Genomic DNA, 23,612 nt, shown 5'->3' with positions numbered 1-23,612 from the left:
CACTTCTTACTAGCTCCATGTTCCCCAGTGGTAGCTCCTGCTCACTGGTTAAGGCTGGCTAGCTAGGTGCTGCCTTTAGCTCCCCTTTATCAATCTTAATTTCGATCCCTGTTCCTAAATTGATCAAATTCGAAAGTAGCACAAACGCATGTAGGGGGCATGTTGCGATTCTACTAAAAGTCTGGCACTCAGGTCTTTTCATGTTTTCTAAATCTTTTCAAGGCTACAACTATGACACTTGTACTTTATGGAGGCGAGGCCTGGGGCCATGTTTGCAGGCAAAAACTTAGACCCATCTTCCCAGGGTTTTCAACCCAGCACGTTTTGGACTGCAATTTCCATCACCCATAGCCAACTAAGTCAGCATAGAGAGATCATGAGAGTCATAGTCTAAAACAAGTTTAGAGCCATTGGTTGCAGACCCCATCAGCTGAGTAACAAGACTGTCTCTTTATGTTTATTTTTAGAAGTGGAACATATGTAGGAACATTATCACTTAGCCGTATATATGCAGAGGCTGCACCACAAAGACAGGCAGCTTTTGGGTCATAAAATGTATGGCAACTGCATACAACAATATGTTGAGTTATCTTTTTATATGGATTGTTGTTTTCATTGAGCTGCCTGGATTTTATATTTTGAGTTTTTATAATGGAAATCGCTGAATGCATTATTGCAGTGCTGCGGTGAAATGCTGGTGCTTGGCTTGTGTTTTTCCAATAAAAATAATTCCAATGTTAGACAGCTATGGTCTTCTGTTGATGCACCATTGTTGTTATTACACGTTTCAGCCATTAACGTCTAAATGTTTCATGTTTCTTTTCAGCAATGGGGACCAAAACGCTCACCCTGCTATGTGCTTTTCTGGCCATCCTGCATGGTAAGTACAAAACACCATCTCATGAAACTCTGCACCTCACTGATATGGCCTGGACCCTAATCAAAGTGTGGCAATGACACCATCACTTTTACAGTGTTCATGAATCCTGCACATCCATATGCAGCATATGAGAGAGAGGGATCCGTGATGATATTGGCAAAAGGTCCATTTTGGGAACTGAGACATGGGAACCAGTGATGTGATGGCACACAGGAACAAAGTGTTATACAGGGCATGGGACCACTTAATCGAGTGGATCACAACAACATATAGAGACAAGAGACACTGGATCCGGAGATGCCAAGGATCATATGAAAGCTTGATAATATGAAACGGTGTAATAATAGAAATAATAGCTCATGGTCACCATAGGAGATACTCACACTGGGTGACATGAGTCACAGGAGCATGTAGTGAACCTGACACAGGGCCTTCACATTAGTGGTGAAGTACAAGACTTGGACCTCACATAAAACATGCATATGGGATACATTACTCACTGTAATCTTATTTCTGATGTTTGTGTCTGCTTAGATCACATGCTATGCATAGGCTGACATCTAGTGGAAGCTGCAGCGTATTACAGTTGTTTTCCAAACTCGAAAAGGGACATCGACAGGACATGCTAGGAATACTGTCCCTAGTGTGTTGTCCACTGTAAACACACATCATGTACAATAGCAGCAATATTTTATGGTTAGATGACTTGGATCTTAATTATAAAGGTTTGCCTATTTTCACATGGTCTTGAATTGAAATTGTTACAACGCAATGGGCCTCATTCCGAGTACGGCGCTAACCAATGGCGCTATTAACGCCTTGGTTGACGCCGTACCCGGACCGGCAGTGCCTTGGTGGATGGCGGAATTACCGCCCCATTCCAAGGTTGGCGGGGCGGTAATTCCCCATTCACCAAGGCTCTTCCCCATTCCCAAATGAGCCCCCATAGGGCTCAATGGGAATGGGGAAGATGCAAATAACGGTGACCGTTCATTACGGTCACCGTTATTGGCTTGGAGGCCCCTTTGCGCCCTCGACTTTAACACCTGCTCAAAGCAGGCATTAAGGGCGAGGGCGCAAAGGGAACTCGGAGTATGGCGGTAAGGGATCACCGCCACCGGTCTCGTTACCGGTGGCCGCTATCCCTTACCGCCATACTCGGAATGAGGCCCAATGTGATTTTAATAAGATGATCAAGATACTTTGAGCATGTAAAATGGTGATGAGAACATACATTGCACCTACCCAAAAATCTGATTTTCTTCTTCTTGCAGGCTCCAGGTCAGCAGACCCACTGGGACAGGAATTCATCACTGTCTTCATGCAGAATCACAATCTCAGGAGTGGCGGGCGCCTGAGCTGTAGGCTTTACCTGACTGGCCAATCTAATGGCACAAGCGTCAGCATATCAGTCAACAAGCACAGCTTCAGGAAGAAAATCACTCTGAATGCCCAGGAGATGCAGATGGTGGAGGTTGACGTGGGCAAGGAGATGGTTGCGGGAGACCTTTTCGCTCAGACAACTATCATTCAAGCAGATCACGATATCGCTGTCCTCTCTGTAAACAGCAAAGACTTGAGCTCTGATTCCTCAATTGTGTACCCTCTTACCGAACTAGATACAGAGTACTACATAATGACCCCACCCAATGGGCCCGCCGACGCCTTTAGCGAGTTTGCCGTTGTAGCTTATAAAGATTCTGCTCAGGTTAGCATCTTCCCAACCAGTTCCATCACTTACCAAAACAGAGTGTACCCTGCAGGAAAGAGAGCCGACTTTTATATTGAAGCCTACAGTGCCATACAGTTCCAGAGCATGTTTGACCTGTCGGGCACCAGGATCCTAGCACAAGTGCCAATTGCAGTGCTAAGTGGCAACACGTGTGCCAAGGAACTCACCAACTGCAACCACGTCTATGAGCAACTCCTGCCAGTTTCCAGCTGGGAAAATGTATTCATTGTGCCCCCCATGTCCTTTCAGGGGAAGTATGACCTAGTGTATATAGGAGCATCCCAAAGAACTCGTGTAACATATTGGGAGGGTCCAAACCACAAGGTCAAGGACTTCACAGCTGGTGAGGTCTTTAATATCAAAGTCTCTACGGCAACCCCCTTATATATCAATGCCTCAGCTGGGATCCAGGTCATGTATATGTCTGCTGGATTCGTAAAAGATCGCATCCCGTATGACCCATTTCTAATTAATGTCCCAGATATTTACTCCTATTGCACAACATATAACATAAATGGCAGGGACAACATTGAGACTTATGCTCTTATTGTGGCCAAGACCTCCGCCACCACCGACATCGCCTATGATAAAACAGCCCTGAGCGGGCTCCGCTGGAAGCCAATCCCAGGTTCTGAGTACTCTTGGAGCGAACAAAGCTTTGGCAAAGCGTCAGGATTTCCACCTCATCTTGTTGATCACCCCAACACGCCATTTGGGCTTATGCTCTTCGCAATGTCCAACACAGAGTTTTACGGAGAATCAGCTCTTTGTGAGTATGGATTGTACTTCTTTCAATATTTCTAGATTCCTTATTTGAGTGGATATAACATGTTTTTTTTTTCATTCCTGGAAAATGTATGAATTTGTATTTCATTGTAGTTAAAAAAGTGATATCTTGCAAAGAGCAGCTCTGGGGCATTGGCAAAGATAATTCATATTGATAGGCTTAAATATCATATTTAAGAAAAATCACACATGATAACAGGTAAAGTAAGAAAACTGCTGCAATAAATAAATAAATAAATACTCCGAAGAAGCCTGCCAATGGCAAAATGCATAGATTTGGGTTTCTGGTCAATACATAAAGGGATATTAAATGAAGAGCCGTTGCTGGGAGTTTCTCTGTGGAGTGAGATGTAAAGCACCATGGTTGCCATGATAGATAATCAGATAGAACAGCGAGTTAAGAGTTTGCCCCAGATATCTGTGTGCAGCCTGCTGTGGCAGGTTTGAATCCCGACTAGGTCAACTCAGCCTTCCATCATTCGGAGGTCGATAAATTGAATACCGCTCTTTAGGATAATAGGTTGTTCTGTTATTTCAGTGCTCTGAAACCTATGGGTGTTTGACGCTATATAAGAAATACATTATTATTATAATATTTTCATAGCTGGCCTTAAAAATACCCAAACTACAGAAAAAGGTTCAAGGGATTTTATTCCATGTACTGCAGCCAATACACTAGTTTAATGTCCTGAGGCTGAACTCTGGCATACTAAAGGCCAAACCTCTCTCATCTCCTATGGGTATCACACCTCCCCAATCCAGGTGTCCCTCTATCCCAGATTGTTTACTAATGACAGGTAACACCTATTTAATATTCTGACTAAGGTGATCACCTAAAGGCCTTAGCTTTTCTATCTCTCTCCATCTGGGGTTCACCTAAGTGATATCCTATCCTGACATTTCCCCGGGATAAGATTTGACTAGATTTCTGAATGCTATGGTGCCATTATAATTGTCCAATTCCTGTCAAACTGGTCTTTTACTATCTCTCTGACAAAGACTGTGGTTTCATTCCATAGAGCACAGCATGTCTCCTCCTCTGCACTGCCCTCTGGGATGAGCATCAGGTAATAAACAGCAGTACTTGGTACATTCAAAATGGCACCTAAAGTGGGAAGAGACTGGGACCTTCCCAACTTCCTCACCCCTCCTCCGGTCACCACTGGCTTTGATGAAAACCCTGGTAATCCTCCTGTGCCACAAAGAAAGTACTCCCTGTTCCCGTCCAAAGAGGTCAAGCTCCTGCCCTGGTCACACATCTCTTCCCCTTCTCCTGAGTCCCCCTCTTCCTTGGGTTTTCTAGCTAGCTGAGGATATCGTGAAAAGAAATCTATGTGTGTCTGCTTTGACCTCGCCAGATGTTCTATGGTAAATTAATATGGCTGGAGAGTAACACGCCACCATAGAATTCAGGGATTGGTGTCTTTTAGCATCCAGTTAAATAGAACCTTAAACTATGGATAGTCCATTTCACTACCAGACATTCCACTTTAATTATTGCATAATCGTTTTCTCTGGCAAAGAGTTTCCTGCTGATAAATAAAGGATCATTGTTTCTTTGCCATTTTGGGCTGAAGACAAAATTGCTCCTAAGACCGCAATGGATGAATCAATTTGCAGAAGAAACTATTGAGAGGAATCTGGCATTGCTAGTAGCAGTTCTGACAAAGTGGGGCATCAAGTTTTTCAAAGGCTATTTGTGTCTCTTGATCCCAGCAGACAGGGTTGACATGGGATTTTGAGAGCTTGTCAGTGAAGTGTGCTGCCAAGGAAGAGAAGGTAGGGATAAACCATCTATGGTATTCCACGAGACCAAGGAAGGACTGGATATCTTTCTTTGTTATGGGGCGTGAACTCCTTTTGATTACCTTGGCCTTACTATGATGAGGTAGCAACAGACTATTTCCCACCTGGAACCCAAGATATTTCACTGGTGTCTGTGCCATGTGGCATTTAGATGTGTTAGCTATGAGATTAGCCTTTCGTGTACAGTCACAGATGATAGCCAAATGATTTAGGTGGTATTGCCAAGCTTTGCTATGGATAACAATCTTATCCAGGTACACCCAAGCGAAGGTCTCGAAAGGAGCCAGAATTCGGTCCATCAAACCTTGAAAAGTGGCAGGTGCCCCATGTAGCCTGAAGGGTGGGACCTTGAATTGAAAGTGACTCTGTAGTATGGAAAAGGCTGTCTTCTTCTTGTCTTCTTCATTAAGTGGGACCAGTGGCGTCACTCGGATTGGTGACACCGGGCACAGTAACTCATGGTTTCACCCCCTGGTGGTGACACCATGAGTTACTGCATTGTGTGCCACACAGTAAAACATCCAAGCCCGGCCTGTGACCCTCAGTCACGGGCTGGGCGTGGATGTTACTGGCCCAACAGTGAAACCTCTAACCTGCAGTGGCTTCACTAGGGGTTTGGAGAGGCGCATTCTGGGCCGCTGGTGTCACCCCCTTTGATGGGTGTCACCCGGTGTGGTCCACACCCCCCACAGTGGGACTTGCCAATAGCTTTTTGTCAAATCCAACGTTGATATAAATTTGGCTTCTCCCAGGGTATCAACCAGCTCTTCGATACATGGCAGCGGATATGCATGCTTTGGGACAATACCAGACTTCAGGAAGTTGTGTCCATACATGCCCTCAGATACCTCTACCAGTAGGCAAGTCCTTATTGGAGTCTTCCCTCTGGGTGGGACCAGCATCTCCACATGTCTAAACAGATCACATCCAGCGGCCTTTGGGTTTGCCTTTGCAAGTCAATGGTTGTTCTTCGTTATCCATACTAGAACATCTTTCTGGGCTGTGGATGTCCTCTGTATCAGGGTCTAGACAACCCCACAATGATACCGCTCATCACGAATGGCCATAAGAACACTCAAAATACAGAGATATGTCCAAGAGGTTTTATTCCAAGTACTGCAAGCAATACAATGGTTTCATGGCAGGAGACACATGCTTCAGCAAACACTACTGGGCCTCATTACGAATTTGGAGGTATCCATGGCGCTATTAGCGCCATTGCTGCCTCCAAAATCGTGTCCGGGTCCAGTCTGGTGGAGTGGGTACTTACCGGGACATTCCGCCCTTGGCGGACCCGGTAAGTCCCCATTCCAAATGCCTTTCCCCATTCCCATTTGAGCCTCCATAGGGCTCAATGGGAATGGGGAAGGCGCTAATTACAGGCCTGCTGATAGTAGGCCCGTAATTAGCACCCTGGTCCCCTAACGGGACCCGTAAAGGACATGTGGTCCGACCACACGTCCCTCGCGGTTCCCGCTAAGGGACCTCGGAATTGGACGGTAAGAGATTACCGGCACCATTCTCCTACTGTTGCCCCATATCCCTTACTGCTCACCTCAGAATGAGGCCCCCTCACTTATTTACAGCAACACTCTTTCAATCAGGCCGCATTACCACCTCGTTAGTCTTCCTCGTCATAGAACCCACTTAACCCAACCTCACACTTCATTGTGCCAGTCCTCCATTATCCAGGCCTCACTCTTCTTTGTGCAGTACCCCATCAGCCCCAGCTCACTCTTCCTCATCTCAGTATCCTACTATCCTTGCCTCCCTCATCCTAGTCTCATCCCAGAACCCCAATCAGTAACAGGTTGCATTAACTCTGCTTCCCACTTCTTCGTTCCATTACCCCATCTGAATCTTCCTCAAATGTTTTTAACTATGCTATGCACTTGCATAATATAAATAAACATATAATATAAATAAACATTACAGCACGCGGTCGTTGAGTACCATAGGAAATCAAACAAATGATTTGCTAATAACGTTTGACTCGTACAACGAATTTGGCTGAAATTTGTATGCATGGGCCCCCCGAGACCGGAGGAGCGAAAGGGAACACCATGTGAAATGGGAGAGTTGGAGTGAGGCTAGGGATGAAGAGTTAAGAGCACAATCGATTTCTTGTAGCCGAGGTTATTCAGTAGAATAACTGCAGCTACAGAAGAACACGAGATTGGGAATTAAAGTGCAACACAATTAGCAACAAGTGTTTTGTTTGGGGTGGCTGAGATAGGGCTTGGGATGGAAACCAAAGATTATGGGAGTGGGGGAAGCATGGTATGAGGAGAGGGTCACCTGGTGAGAGACTGGGAGGGCAGGGAATAATTGTGTTCAGTTTTTCCCGATAACTGTGTCTATATGAGGACTACAGCTAACCACAGCTAAATGTAGTGCATTGCTATTATAACCACAGTTAGGGGGAAACATTATTTTTAAAGAAATTAGATCTTTTTACAGCTACATTGAGGTAAGCGTGAAAAATCACGAGCCAAGGCCAAAGGCGCATTATAAAAGAATAATTAAAATGTTATACCGCAAACTGCTTTGTGCTAGATTCGTAATACCAGATGAATTGTGTGCCTCATTAGCAGTACTGGAAGTTAAATTGTGTGCTACATACAGTAGTACCAGATGTTTGTGCCATGTGAGTGGCTCTAGGTGAAGTTGTGATATGAGAGTAGCAGTGAATACGTTTTTTTTTCTTTTTTAAATGTGTGCTGAATTGGTAGTACCAGATATGTTTTCATGTTATATTAGTAGTACCGGATGTTGGGCCACATGAGTGGTTCCAGATGTGGTTTGGATGTATGTCTATAGATAGTGCACTGTTATTTGTGCTGTAAGGTGCCGGATGGAGCGCCCAGAGATATGTACGGAGTGGTACCAGAAGTGTGGATAGAGCTGTGTGGGTGCTCTCAGAGAGTGAATGAGGATTACACGTGGAGATGGGTCGAATGTAAATCACTACATGTGGAAGTCATATGACATGTATGCCATGTTATGAAGCAGAGTTAATAATCTCAGAAGGTGTGAGAAATAGGACTACATGTTGAGATGGGTCCAAAGGCATGTGTGCACGCCTCAAATGTACAGAGCTTCATTGCTCATGAAAAGATATGCGTGAGGAGTGGTGTGAGTATATGGTTAGTATCAGGTGTGAAGTGTGTGGATGTGTGAATGTGGGATGTGTGGGTGTCTGGTAAGGAAGGGAGGTTGGTTGTGAAGTGGAAGCAAGTCTGGAATGCATGAGGTCAGAGAGAATGTTGGAAGATAAGAGTGTTGATGTATAAGTGAGAGAACACTGGTGTGCTGGCGTTCCAACGCATTCAGTTGGAAGACATAGGGCCTCATTACACTGAGCCTCATTACGGCCCTGGTGCTAATGGGATAACGGCGCTGTAAAAGGATGCGGCGCCGTTAACCCATTAGCACCTGATTACGAGGTCCCTTTGCGGGACCCGACCTTAACGGCTGATCTACATCAGCCGTTGAAGTAGGGACCCGCAAAGGGACCTTGGTGCTAAGTACGGTACCGCAATTTGCGGTACCGTTCTTAGCGCCTTCCCCATTCCCATAGAGCCCTATGGGGCAAAAATGGGGAAGGGCCATGGTTCAATGGGGAATTACCGCCCGCCAACCTTGGAATGGGGTGGTAATTCCCCATTGAACCATGGCGGACCTGTTGCAACACTGGCACCAACCATGGTGCTAATAGCGCCATGGTTTAGCGCCGGTGTTGTAATGAGGGCCACAGAGTGCAGTAAACCATGGTGCTATTAGCACCATGGTTGCCGCCGGTACCATACCGGTACCACCCTGGAGGAAAGGGGAATTACCACCCCATTCCAAGGTTGGCGGGGCAGTAATTCCCCCTTTCTCCATGGCCCTTCCCCATTCCCATTTTTGCCCCATAGGGCATAATGGGAATGGGGAAGGCGGTAATTACGGTACCGCAAATTGCGGTACCGTAATTAGCACCATGGTCCCTTTGCGGGTCCCAACTTACACGGCTGGTCTTCACCAGCCGTTAAGGTCGGGTCCCGCAAAGGGACCTCGTAGTAAGGCGGTAAGGGTTAACGGTCACCGGTACCCTTACCGGTGACCGTTAACCCTTACCGCCTTTCGTGTAATGAGGCCCATAGCCTGATTGATGGGAGCCAGTATGTTCCTCTCCTGTAATCTACGAGTAACTGGAATAACAGAACTGTTGAGAAACTTACCTGAAGCTTTCCAGAGTGTCCTTAAAAGCAAAACGGTACTTGAAGCTTGAAAATATGAGTAAAATAAACACACTTTAAACATTTTTCTGGACCCCTTGGTCATGAGTGCGCAGAATAACGCAAGGGAGTCCAGACTGGAATAATGGTTGGGTATGGGTGGGGGCGATTGTTTAACTGGGGATAAATAAACTAGGCTGAAACTACCAGCCCAAATAATTACTTTACTAGTACATGAAAATGCTTGTGATTCTTCCTAAGGTCTGTATGTACTTTTGCTCTAGGCCCCTCAAAACCTTCTTGCCGCAAAACGAAATGCAGAACAAAAGAAGGCTGCTCCATGAAGGATGATCAACCTGTGTGCTCCCCGAAATCTAGTGCTGTCTGCTGGGCATGGGGTGACCCGCATTATCATTCCTTTGATGGCAAAGACTACGATTTCCAGGGTACCTGCAGGTATACTATGGCCCAGACCTGTGGGAAAGACACCACCCTTCCAGTCTTCAACGTCGAAGCCAAAAATGAGAACCGCGGATCCACTGCAGTTTCCTACGTCAAGTTGATCTTCGTCCAGGTCTATGGCTATAACATCAGCGCCGTCAGATCTGAACACGGCTACATTAGGGTAAGATGTGAAAGTGCGTGTAATAGATTTCTGCCATCATAACCTGTTATGGCAATTAGTTAAAGCAGTCATTGAGTGACAAAGAAAATATCTGCTTCGTTTTTAACAGAGGAATGTCCTCCCTAATCCAATTACACCCATGGAGTTTTATATTCAAACATGTTAAGGCCGGGTTCCCCGACTGTGTCACTGTTGCATGAAAATATATATATATTATCATCTAGGTCCTCAAAGAAGTGCCTCTGTATTTTGGCTGTGTTGCGTAAGGTTGAAAATCTGTAAGTCTTTTCAGCTATTTTGATCGTGGACAATAGCATATCCAGCAGATAAGGATGCAGGAACATATCCCAAGGAGTACCCTACTTTGTGTATTAGTTCCCCCTGGCTTTGCCAGTGTCTATAGTCTCTTAAGACAAATGTTCGACAATATCTCTTTTTTTTTATTTATTGGGTTTGGTTCAAACAAACCTTTCCCAAATTTGAAGCACAACGCACAACTGAGTTACAAAAACAAAAAGTGTCCATTAGCAGCATATACATCATTTCACAATAAAAAAACATAATAGACCAAAAATCAATCCTCTAACATCTTAAAAATAAATTTAAAAACTCATACGTTTCAATTTAATACTGACATTAGAACCCTCTAACATTATATTCCAAATTAACTCTGCTGGTTCAGGCCTGCAAAGATCTGCTAAAAATGGGCCCAGGTATAATTGTCTTAACTCATAACAGTTTCTCACATTCTAGACTCAAGTGAAAGAGCGTTTCAATTTGTGCGCCTTTATGAATTCGACAGGTTCTTTTTCCCCTTAAAATATTCTTTCTGGAATCCAAAATTTCATTGGTGTTACACAAAATGTTATCTAATTCTTACAAAATAGTTCCTCCAGTTTGCATTCGGAAATGACAACATATACTTTGGCAAACTATACACCGTTTTCCCCTCCAAATTCATATAATATCGATGTGCATAGGGCCTGCACTTCTCAATTGTGCGGATCCAATCAACTTCCCTAAGCCGCTGCCTCACCTTTAAGGGAGAGTCTTTTAAAACTTCTACAGATATATCCAAATCCCCCAATGATCCCTTTGCTGGACTCGTCCCCTACTTTCAGCCCACACTCCTTATTCCTCTCTAAATTTGCTCTAGGCTCCCCAGCATAGACTGCTTCTCTGGCATTACATTTTTTTGATGAACCGTAAAACTTTCCATGAGCCCTTGGACAAAATGCACAAACGCCCCAATTCAAAACGAACTAACGTGGAAGAGGTGCCAAAATTTAAATTATCTGTGTGCCCCATTTTGTTTCCCTGATAATAAAACCCAGTCCTTTCCCATTTCAAGTCTCATCCTTCAAGATGCCCTCAACAACAATTCTTAGAGATGAGGAACACTTCAGAATTCCGCCAATTTGTTTTGCATTTGAAATTGTTGAGTGTCTCTCAATGAAAGCCATTACACAGGCCTTGATGGGTCCTCACCTAAAATGATCATGCCATTTGTATAAAAAAGTACTCCTTAACCCCGTCACTACCACTAGACCTCTAAAACCTACCTCTTGTCTAACTTTTGCGGCCAATACTTCAATTGCTATTTTAAAAGGTAGGGTACATAAAAGGCAGGCCTGCTTGGTACCTCTCTCTAATTTGAAGCATTCTAAAAGTAGACCCTTATTCAACACTATTGCATGAAGACCATTGTATTGGGGCTTGAAAGCTTTGACAAATCAACCCCCCCAAACCTGAAAACCCCATGACGTACTCCAGGTAGCACCAGCTCACCTGTTTGAAGGCTTCCTGGGCAGCTAGACGTATTGCCGATGCAGGGTATGGGGGTTCCTTATAACTTAGCAATATGGCTCAGAGCTGTAGACAATACAGGATCTTATGAGACGGCAAGCTTGACCTATGGGCATCAGTGAACGGTGGTACATGAGGAGGGCTACGTATCATTTGATCCTGTATTGCCCTCTAGCTAAGGATAATGTTGCGAGTAGCAGCCGACTGCAAGGTCGCATGGCACCTGGTGGCAGTGGAAAAGGAAAGAAGCGAGAAAAGCATTCAAGTATGGCCACCGACTAACACGCTCACAGTGGGCTGCAGGAGATAGTCTGCTTTCTCTGTCTTGGGTCAGCCTGTTACATGGTGCAGGACGGTAGTGCCAGATGCTTAGAAACGGCAGTAACGGGGTACTGACAAGGGGCAAGGCAGGATAGGTGGCAGAACGGAGATAAGGAAAACGCGCTGAGGAAGGTGTGGGGAAGCAGGAGTGGGGCAATGCAACACCAGAGTATAAATAGATTCCTATCGGCCAAAAGAGATAGCACCATGCTAGTGAATATTGTCTGGAAGCTGACGATCCTCATTGGCCGACAGGAATTCCACAGTTTACTTCAGGTGCTAAATACCAATTAGGTTCACCAGCAGTAAGATTTTTGTTTTTGGTTGTCTACCTTACATAAATCTTTTCCGAGTGTCATCTTACAATCTACCCAGTAATTTTTCTATATGGCCTGCCAGGATCTCTGTACATATATTTATATCACGGTTCAGCAAAAAGGCTGGCCCGTAGTTTACACAATGAGTACTGTCTTTACTCATTTTAGGATCAGAGTCACCACTGCTTAGCAAATGGACTCGGGCAGTCTACCATCTTTTATGCATTCACTAAATAATTTGGTCAGAAAAGGGGCCAGCACATTTGTATATATTTTGTAGAATTCTTTCGCAAATCTGTCCATACCTGATGACTTAAAAACACTCATACTGTCAATTGTAATACTTATCACATCCAAACTAAAGGGTTCCTCTTGGCTTTACCTTTCATCCTCACAATGCCCTCAACGAAGCAGTCATATAGACCACTACTCGGTTTAAGGGCTAAAGACTGCAGTAGCATCATACAAATGTGGCTTCCATGGATTGATTTACTGTGGTAAGGCTTCCGTCTCCAGTGTGGATGGCCCCATAGTCCTGTGATATGTGTATGACCAGTAGCTTGCCACCTCCCTGCTCCCAGAACACCTAGCGTTCATAGAGATGGGGGAATTCAGGTCATCTATCTGCTTACACACATTAGTGCCATCACTCATGTCCTCTGTTTCTGCATGTTTTAACGTGTCTGTCAGCCCACTGGCCTTTCCTTTTTTCAATCATGTGCCGTGTAGCTTATGCCCCCTCCCTAAGAATTGCTTCCAAGCTATCTCAAATTACTTGCCTGTTTTCAGCGCCTTCATTTTCTTCTAGGAACACTTTTATTTGGTCTGGGGTGTGTTTTCCAATCTTCCGATAAGAATTACCCTCAGCCTGGAGTGACAAGTTAATAGTTGCAGGATCAGAGATCCCTATTACATCAATCTCTTTACTTGACAATGCATTAACAAGTATTTCCAAATATGCACCAAACAATAATGTAATCTTGTATGCATTATGAATCATCTGCTGCTGAGCCAAGTGAGTATTGTCTTTCAGAGGGGAGGTTGACGAGCCGCACATCTCACAAACTAAATTTGTCTAACTACTTCTTCAACCTAGGGGAGATGACAACTTGACCACAATGCCTACCCCTAAACCGGTCGAAGGCATTATTTAACACCAAGTTAAAATATTTCGCTGGATGCTACTTTAGGTCCATAAACACAACAAAACATATATTTTTTTTAATTTGTATTTTAATCATTTAGATTTTTACAAACAGTAGCAGAAGAGAAATAAATAAAACTTTTGATTCTTAAGTGTTTAGTCATGAGAGTTTAAATGAACAACAGTCTAAGCGGTAGAGCTTTAAGTGCAAAGCACTCTTTCTAAGACAAATCATCATCACACATCAGTCATCCGCCAGTGCTTTTGACGTGGGAAAAGATTTTTTAATATGTTGTAAGATGTTATATGTTGCCAACAGCCACAAGGTCTTATCACCCATCATCATTCTCCTCGTCACGTAACGCAAAGTCCGAGACTAACGGCCTCATTACACAGATGCAGTACCGTAATTGCCGCCTTCCCCAATTCCATTGAGCCCTAAGGGGGGTCAAATGGGAATGGGGAAAAGCCAATGGTGAATGGGGAATTACCGCCCCGCCAACCTTGGAATGGGGCGGTAATTCCACCATTCACCATGGCGGGATCAGTAAATTACCGGCAGCAACCATGGCGCTAACAGCGCCATGGTTACCGCCTTCCGTGTAATGAGGCCCTAAGTGCCTAAAATGGAGTGCTCTGATCCTCGAAGTACCTGGACAAGAGAGGAGTAGATGTCAGATGGACTCCACCACTTCAGGTAAACCACAGACTCTGCAGCCGTTGATTGTGGCTAACCCACGTATGGACAAAATTTAATTTGTACATAACAGGTTCAATCTCGCTCTCAATAACAGATTCCTTGCCTGTGTTGAAGGGAACTGTTTTATGAATGGTTGTAACTCGTTCAGTTTTCTAGGATTCTGTGGAAGGTGACTCGTCAGTTTGTTGGAAGCAGCTTTTTCACCAGTCCTGATCCAATCTAGGTCTTTTACTTTATTCAAGACCTTCACTGGGTTGGTTTTAAGTAACTCTTCATCTGAAGCGACCTCATGTAAAGTTTCTAGGTTCCGTTGTGACCACCTGTTTAGCATCTTACAACTTAAGTCCATCTTTTCTTGTAAGATGAGGTTGCAAAGTGAAGGTTTTTCTGCCAGCAGACATTTGCAATAAAGCATCAAAGAGTTGCATCTAACTGAGGCCGCAAGAGAAAGTAGGCTTAATTATTTTCCAATACAAGCTATTGAGACACAACTTGGAAGTCCTGGGACTTTTCTCCAAAAACGTTCCTCCAGAGTAGAAAATAGAGATGTTGGAATGTTAGGCATTGCGTCTGCGCCATAAATTAATGTCGGAACGACCTTCATCTTGTAAAAGTTTATCACAGGAATCAGAGAAAATCGGCCAAATTTCCTGTCAATTGCGCAACCTTGAGCCGTTAGTTTTTTTGTTTTTTCTTTCAGAAACTTTTGCATAACATTTTCGTTCTTGGAGTTGTCTAAAATCACTCCCAGGTATCTGAACTCCACAACATTATCAATCCGTCTTCCGTCCAGGGCTAGATTTATTTTTTCCTTTTTTTCATACCTATGGACACGGTCATGAATTTGGTTTTGTTTTCATTGATCTCCAAGTAGTTTCTTTCCATGTATGTCTGTAGGTTGCTAAATTGACGTTGCAGCCCTATCGGCGTATAGTCTAGGAGTATCAAATCGTCTGTATAAAAAAGTCTATTTATTTGGGATTTACCCGTTTTAGGAGGGAAGCTTCGGAGTTCCACTTCTGAATTTTTGATATCAACTAGGAATGCAAGAAACAGGGCTGGGGCCAATGGGCATCCCTGTTTAACCCGTCTCTGCGTCTATATTTGGTCAGAGAGACGGACTTGTTGGTCTAGTCGCACTCTCATATTTGTGCCTGAGTACAAAGCTTTGATAGGTGCCAAAAGTGAGGGAGGGCAATTCCAAGCTGATAGGTTCTCCCAAAGGAGTGACCTATCCACACGGTCAAACGCTTAGGTGAGGTCCACAAAGATGATAAATATCTGGGGATCCCCCTCTAAGACTTTGTGCTTCAAGATATTTATTGTCAAGATGTTGGCTGATGTTCCAAAGTTTTTCTTGAACCCTGTTTGCAGAAAGTCCTCGCATGGCGCCGTCTTTGACCACGCTTTGAAATCATTTAGAAGCAGAGACCCAAACACCTTTCCAATAGAGTCCAGCAGAGCGATCGGGCAGTAGTTTGCCGGATCGCTCTTTTTCCCTTTTTTGTAAATTGGCACCAACGTCGCTGACTTCCACGATGGCGGTACTGATTTTAATTCTGCACATCTTTGAAATATTTCACTCAGGAGAGCCGCCCATTCTTCTGGATGTGCCTTTAGGTCCATGTTCATAATACCATCTGGCCCAGGCGCTCTAGAGTTATTGAGGAACTTGATCTGCCGAGTTATTTCTTCAGTCATCCAGGCTGGCCCAATCTGCCAAATCCATACTCTGGTTAGCAGTCAAATTGGTTTTAGGCGATAACAACAAGTTCTGAAAAAATTCACCCATGATGCTTCACCTATGTTGTAAAGTACAGATATTTCTTCTTTTGGGCCAGTTGAATTTAGAAGAGACCACAATTCACAGCTTTTGTTTCCCCGTATGGCTATTTGGATGGCCTCTGCATCTTGCTGGTATAGCGTCACCCAATGTTTTTTAAGCCATGATTTATATCTCTGAGTGGCCTCTATCACTGACTGATTTGTCTTTATGGGGCCAAGGGATTTAGCTGTCCTGTTCACTTTTCTTAGCTCTTTTCTCTTTTGAACCAACATTTTATCGAACACGTGCTTACTATGCCCAACGCTGTTTCGTTTACCCCATTTCATTTTGTAGATCTCAAGCAGTGGTAAGTAGTCGATCTGACCTGCGGCTGCAAGATGGTCTTGAGCTAGGTATTTGAGCTTTAAGTCATTTATTGCTGCAACCGACATTTTTAGCCTTGAGCCTTGAGTGTTTGTCTCCAAGTATGCGGTAGACTTAATGGGCGTGTTTTGTTTTATTGGCCAGGTGATACGCAATAAATTATGGTCACTTGAAGCAGTAAGGACCACCTCAAACGAAGTAATTGCTTGTGCTAGGTGGCCTGAAATGAAGATGTAGCCAATCGTTGCTTTAGATGCTCCCCGTTCCCATGTTGGTAAAGTATTTTCAATAGGTAACACCTCTCCTATGTTGTGCAGCTCGCGTGATGTAATCAGTTTTTCCCAAGCTTTTCCTCTTTGATCTGACGCAGAAGTGTTGGAACATGAGTGATCTGTGGCTTTTTCCCGGTGACAAGTTACATGATGTCGCCGCAAATCTTTAAATGTGGAGCCAGATGTACTGCCACTGCCTCATCAATTGCTTGTTCAATCATCCCAAGAAAATGACTTGAGTCAATTGAAGTTGGATTCCAATACATTTTCATTATCACTATTATTGACTTTACCTCTTTCATTATGTTGGCTTCTGGGTTTGTCCACTCTGCTTTGATCAATAGCAGAAATAGGTTACTTATCAGTACTTCAGCCGGGGATATATCACAACCATGATGTATCGCTGTCAGGATTCTTGAAGAGGGCCGACCCAGCAGGCCCTTTTTTGCGGGAGCAAGAAAGACTTTGTAGCCATCGAGAGATGGAGGTTCAATCAGCCAAGTCTCTTGCAGACAGAGAACGTTGTATTCCACCAACTTTATCTCACTAGGAACTGTTAGATGACCATGACCCCTTGTATTCCTTGAGCATAGCTTTATTTCCCTTGTTGGTTTCTTTAAAGTTGTTTGAAGTTAGCTGCCATGCTCAGAGGTCAACAGTTGCTATCTTTTCTGTTGTGTTGATAAAACGTTTGGTAACCAGGCCCACAGACTCTGTACCGAAGATTTTTTAGCCAAGGGCTCACCCTGCTCTAGTTTCTCTGCTCTTGTTGTAATATTTGTTCTTGTGGTTTCACGCTGGACCAGAGATGGAATTTGTTTCGAGTTCGTAACCATGTTGCCCCTGTTTCTATTTTCAATCAGTGAGATCTGGATACTTCACCCTTTTGATCCAGACTTTAAATGCTCCATTGTTCGATGTTCTTTTGGATAAACAGGAGCAGTCCTGACGTTATTTTCTCTTCGGAAGTCATTTTTAGGCTCCCCACTTCTTTCCTGATAGTACTTTTTATCTTCTGTTTCTCGCCTTTGACGTATACCAGCCTCACAAGTCATTGAGTTTGCCCTTGACTTCGAGGTTACCTTTCTAGTCGACTCTGTTAGGTCGTAGCCCATTTTCAACAATCTGTTAGGATCTTCTTTTAGTTGTCGTTTAACAGCTGAAGAAGCAATGTACAGATGTGCAGAAGCTTTCCCCAGTTTTTGGCTTGGGTCCACAATAAGTAAATCATCTGATCTTATGTCTTGTAATGATGCAATATAGCTGAACAAAGCTAGTACTGAACTACGGTTAAGAATGACTTGATCTTCGTTCCCTAAATCTGTTCCAGCTTTAGTATCCATCTGGTAGAGTCCTTTTTCTTGGGGACTTTGTTGTACTTCTCTGTTCTTGTGATGAAGTGAGTTCTTGAAGACCCAGAGGTTTCCTTCCAGTGATCTGATGGTACTCTGTGGGGCTTACTGCTTTTTTATTTTCTCTGTACCGAATAGAAGGTTCTGCATGGCTCTTATGATGTTGCGTCGAGCGGCCCCTGTCTGTTCTACAGGGTTCCTGTACCCTATCGACCTTTGCTTTGTCGGGACGGACAGCACGGTTTTCCTCCCTGGTGTTACTGTTCCCACTCATTACTCGGTCTCTTTTCCTTACGTCTTGACCACCATTTTCTCTTTCTTCGATTTGCCTCTTTTTCTGAGTTGAAGAATAAGCCCTTCTTAGATTACGCTGCGACTCCTCTCTCGCATTTTCCTCCCTCTCTTCTGGGGGCATTTTGTCATCAGGGTATAAACTCATGTTAATCAAGGCGTCACATTCCAGAACTTCATCTATTGTTTTCGGCGATTTTTCAACAACTATGGCTGAGGCTACCACTGCAATTTCAGATGGTACTTCTGACGACACGCTTCTATGTGCCTTCTTTGCCGTTTGTATTCTTTCTTTAGGCAGCTCTAAGCTGGGCTTGTTTAATATAAGCACTGGTTCCAATGTTTGCAGGATTTTTCGCGTTTCATATTTTTCTCATCTTTTTTTTTTGTTTATTGTTGTAAGTTTTTCTCTGGAACTCATGTTTAGGTCAATTGTAGTAATTTTTTGTGACCCTATTTCTTTGTTGGTCACTGATTTAAATATTTGTTCTTGTACGCCCCCCAGGAGTCCAGGTAGTCCCTTTTGGGATGATCTATATTCTTTGTTCTTCCGGGCCATGATGTAAACTTATAAGAAGGTCAGTTTGGCCAACAACGTGGCCTGTGTCGATGTGTGGTCTTTCAAAGTGTCACTGACCCCTTCATACAACTTCATGAAGGGGGCTAGTGCTATCGTTACTGTGGACATTATTGTTAGTATGTCAGGTTTTTTTGACATAGTAGCTCCCATTGTTAGACTCTGTATAGGTAGAGGGTCTGCCTTTCAAGGGTGAGCCCGTACACAGGGGGGCAGGCGTAGATCGAAAAGAACTGTGTGGTCTTTGAAGATCCAAGGAGTTTCTACGTCTTCCAGCCACATTTAATGGATCCAAAAGGTCTTGATCTATGCAAGGTTTCTGAAAGTTGTTTTTTTCCCATGTCGAGCTTCCCTTTCTCTGAGGTCTGGTTTTTTGTGTCGACTCACTGGTACCTTCTCCCAGCACACCTAGGTGTCCATGTAGTACTGGGTTTTCATTTTGGTCTCTCCGAACTACGTCCAGCTCTAAGGGGCTGCCAAGTACGGCCAGCTTCTCTTACACCGGGGACGAGTTCTTCCTGATCCTAGATGGCAAGTCCATTAGTATGGCCTGATCTTTTGAGATGGTAATCGTTGTTGAATCCTTTAGGACTGTTTTTGGCCTCACGTGCGACAAGATTGTCACTGATTCTGGTGTCATGATTTTATTAGGCACTTTTGAGTTAACAGCCAATTTGGGGTTGCTGGAGCGACTGACATTGGGGGCCATTGATGTGTTGACAGTCTCAGTTGTTTTTCCACTGTCATCAGATGATTGCACCAAACTCTGTGTAAAGTGGCTTTCTACCCGTCTGTTTTAAGACCGGCATACACTCATTAAGAGCCTCAAGAATTTCCAAATCAGTGAGCTCTACTCTTCTGGCAGTTTTATTGAGGAGTCTGAGGCTAGAAAAGTCTCTCAAATTAGTAGAACTTTCACAGGTGTTCTTGATCTTTTTCTGAGACAATAATTTATCTTTCTTATGAGGCCCTTTGACGGATTTAGGCAATTTATTTTTTATTTACCTCCCACCCTTTGAGAATGTGTGGTCCGTTGACGTTTTCTGCTGTTTACGGTCATGTTTTTGTTGTCCACAGGGCTGGCTGCCCCAGAATCTGTCGTAATAGCCGATTGGGGCTCCGAGTGCACCAGAGCCTGAATGCTCAGAGTTTCCCGGGGGCGGGGCCAGACCTTCCTCAGGGCGCGCTCGCAGGGTCCGAGCTCTCGCCAGCGCTGATCTCAACGGCAGAGGAGCACCTCCGCCCCCTGGTCCCTCATGAATCTGCGCAGCTCCATCCGAGCTCTCCGCAATCTCGACACTTCGGTCCAGAGCGTCCAGCCGCTCCCGGTCTAGCACGGCCTCAGCCGACTCTCCCCTTGGCGCCCCCCTGCCGGGTCTGAATGGGAGGAATGAAAGGCGGCAAGCCAGAACCAGGCGCAGTCGGACCGTTGCTGCCCAAGCAACACCCGGACTCCTCCTCCACCAGCACAGCAGCCAAAAGATCGTCGTGAGCTCTCCCCACTTCAAGGACAGGGGCTCCCACGTCAGTAATGACATTTGGCGCTGGAGGGCTTTTGACCGTCTTAAGTTCTGTATTAGTGTTCATGTTCATAGTTTTACTTTTTGATGTTGAACAAAGTACTGAGCCGTTCGTCTGATGAAATGTATCTTCTGGCCGCGTTTTCTCCATTGGTACCCGTAGTCGGGCGCTGTGAAGACGTCGGCCTTCTTCCTCGTCTGGAAGAGGGGGAGTGGAGGAGGAGTGCATAGCTGCCCTGCCTGCCCTTCCTGCCAGGACTGCAGGTCTGTCACTCTCCATCACTCCGTGGCTCCAAGCAGTCTATGTACTGTGGGTACACCCACCAGTACTGTGATGGTAGAAAGACTCAAGAGTCAGCAGGAAGAAAGGTTTAATGGAGTGCAGTCTTCTCTAGCAGGTGCAGGACTGTCACCCTCCGTCACTCCACAAATCATTTACTCAAAGGTATTTATGTATGCATGTAACAGTACAAATCCACTCCCTCCTCATCTTTCATTATTAAGCTCACCTTACATCTTAAGTAGCGTTTGACTAAAATAGCAAGTGTTGAGATTTTGAAGAAAAGCAACTTGAGAACGCAATAGAATATCTCCAATTTATGATACAATCGTTATCAGCTCCTAGAAGATGTGTTTCCTGCAGTAGTGTACTTCCGTCCTTCATCTTATTTCTTATTCTTAAAAAGTATTTTTTGAACATTTGTATGCCGTCTGTACATCAAAATGTGTGTCCAGACACCACAAGTCGAGGGGGGGGGAGAAAAATAACAGTAACAGTCCTACTAGGCCTTATGTCATTCAGATTGTGCAAGTGCAGTAACAGGAAGTGCAGGGAGAGGGGAAGAGGGAGAAGTGCAGGGTAGAGCGATCCTTGGATTGGCCAAGTGTTAAGAGACGCCCAGAAGGGCAAATGCTCAGCGAAGAAGAGGTGGGGGTCGGCTAGTGCGAAGGAGGGGGAGATGGACCAGACTCAGTAGGCTAGTCTGGGAAGGGTGCCAGAGGGCAAGTGCTGGTAAATAAGGGTAAGGGGGAAAACTGGTCGAAGCAGGGCCTAGGGCCTGGCCCCAGTAAGGCTCTTAACTAATACAGGAAGGTGGAAACTAACAGCGGAGGGGCAGAGGGAAGGAGGAGGAGAAAAGGAAGGTCTTGAGAAGCTTCTTTAACTTAAGGAGATCCGGCTCAAGAAAAGAGGGGCAGGGAGGCCGTTCCAGGGGGAGGCTCCCGATGAGAATAGAGATCTATCCCCACTTTCTACTCAGAGAAGCATCTGACCGGCAGAGAGTTAGAGCTAGAAGACCGAAGGACTCAAGAATGGAGGTATTTAGGGAAAAAGAGTTGGATGTAGTGAGGTCCCATACCACAGAAAGCCTTGTGGATGATGCAGAGGGTCTTGAATTGTATCCTTGCTATCACAGGGAGTCAGTGAAGAGATTTTAGGGCTGGAGAGATGACATCACTGGGTTTGAGGCCAAGGATAAGTCTTGCAGTCCGATTTGAGATTAGTTGAAGAGGGAGGAAAGAAGCAGATTAAGGAAGAGGCTGTTACAGTAGTCCAACCTGGAGAGAACCAGAGCTCTGGAGATGTTGAGTTTCTGGGGGAAGGTGAGGAAAGGAAGACTGCATCTGAGGAGGTGAAGCTGAAAATAAGATTTCTTGACAATGTCAGCAATATGAGATTAGGAGAGAGGAGTCGAAGATGACACTTCTTATTTTCCTCACAAGAGGGTGAGGGAGTGTGGCCCAAAGAGGGCAGCCAGAGAGTAGGAGAGATGGAGGGGGCAAGAGTGCCAATGAGCAGGATCCCGGTCTTACTGGCATTAAGGCAGAGATCATTAGCAGCACATCATGCCTGAATAGCAGTCAGACAATCAGGAATGGAAGAGGAAGAGGACTGAAGCTTAAGGGAGAGCTGAGAGTCGTCAGCATAACATTGGAAATTATGAGATTAGGTGGAGATCAAGTAGAAAAGCGGGGCAAGGTAAATGTTGCAATCCATGGCAAGAGGATAGATCCCTCAAGGATACCGCAAGTAGAGAGTGAGCTAGAGTAGAGGAATGGGTCCAGTTGTCCTTGGGAGGGCCGTTTAGAGAGGAAAGAGGTCAACCAATCCACGGTCTGTGATGATCAGGGTGTCAAGTATCCGATTCATGAGGGTGGAATGATTGACTATGTCAAAGGCAGAGAACAGATTGAGGAGGATGAGAATGGAATGAGAGTTAGAGTCGAGGTTTGAGAGCAGGTCATCACAGGTGTTCAGGAAAGCATTTGCAATGTCTCTGGCTGCTCTGAAGCCCGACTGGTGGTCATGGAGACAACCAACAGTTTCAGTGTGATGGATTAGTTGGGAATGACCAACTTCTCCAAGAGTTTGCACAGGAAGAGGGTTGTCGAGATAGGGCGGTAGTTAGCCAGGCAGGAAGGGTCTGCAGACAGCTTTTTTGAAGTGGGTGCACAAAGGAGTGATTGAGGGGTGATGGGAAGGAGCCAGTGGCAAATGTATGGTTACAGAACTCAGCCAAGGAAAAGTGAGAGAGGCAATATTGTCCTTGGTAGTTCTAGAGGAGCAGGGGAGCACCTGTTTGGAAGAGACTTTCATAGGGCAGACTGTCTTAGTAGCCTCATCCGGTGCTACGGGTGAGAAGGAGGAACGTGGGGGAAAGCAGAGAGGGGGGCCATAGTAGGCCTGGGTACAGGAGGATGTGGGAGGGGGAGGAGGAAAGAGAAGACAGGATGTCCTGAATTTTGGTAGTGAAATGGGTAGTTAGGGCTGTGCAGAGAGCCTGGGAAGGAAGAGGAGAAGTGGAGACAGCAGTAGGATTGGCAAGTTTCTTGCAGATGTTTGTGGCCCCAGAGATGCAGGCTTGGATATGGGCCCATTTCTTGGAGTGGATGGAGAGTCTGTGTTGCCTTTGGAGCAGGCACCAGGCCAGTTTGTGTCACGACCCTCATCCAAAACCCCCTCTGGCAAACCCTTTGGCCAGGTGGAGTCAGGACTCGGGCCTCTAGAGCCTGGCATCCTCTTCAAAAGCCCTCATGGGGCCAGTCCTGGCGCCTACTGCGCCAGGCTCATGCACCATGAACAACAATGTGCTTGGGAATTACTTTATTGTATTG

The 23,612-nt window shown here is 45.0% G+C and overlaps 1 protein-coding gene across 1 annotated transcript in view; it reads left to right on the top strand.

The window, feature by feature from the left end:
- LOC138451205 (IgGFc-binding protein-like) overlaps positions 1 to 23,612 on the top strand; it is a 320,112-nt gene that overhangs the window by 70,391 nt on the left and 226,109 nt on the right. Inside the window, exons 2-4 of the mRNA XM_069604892.1 lie at positions 827 to 880; positions 2,155 to 3,381; positions 9,709 to 10,049. Of these exons, the coding sequence (XP_069460993.1) occupies positions 827 to 880; positions 2,155 to 3,381; positions 9,709 to 10,049 (1,622 nt within the window). The remainder of the gene's footprint in view (positions 1 to 826; positions 881 to 2,154; positions 3,382 to 9,708; positions 10,050 to 23,612) is intronic.

The sequence above is a fragment of the Ambystoma mexicanum genome, chromosome 1p (assembly GCF_040938575.1).
Source record: "Ambystoma mexicanum isolate Mex_15411 chromosome 1p, UKY_AmexF1_1, whole genome shotgun sequence".
In the NCBI taxonomy this organism is placed as follows: Eukaryota; Metazoa; Chordata; class Amphibia; order Caudata; family Ambystomatidae; genus Ambystoma; species Ambystoma mexicanum.
The sequence above is the reverse complement of the archived record's forward strand: the minus strand, read 5'-3'. Positions and strand labels throughout refer to the sequence as shown.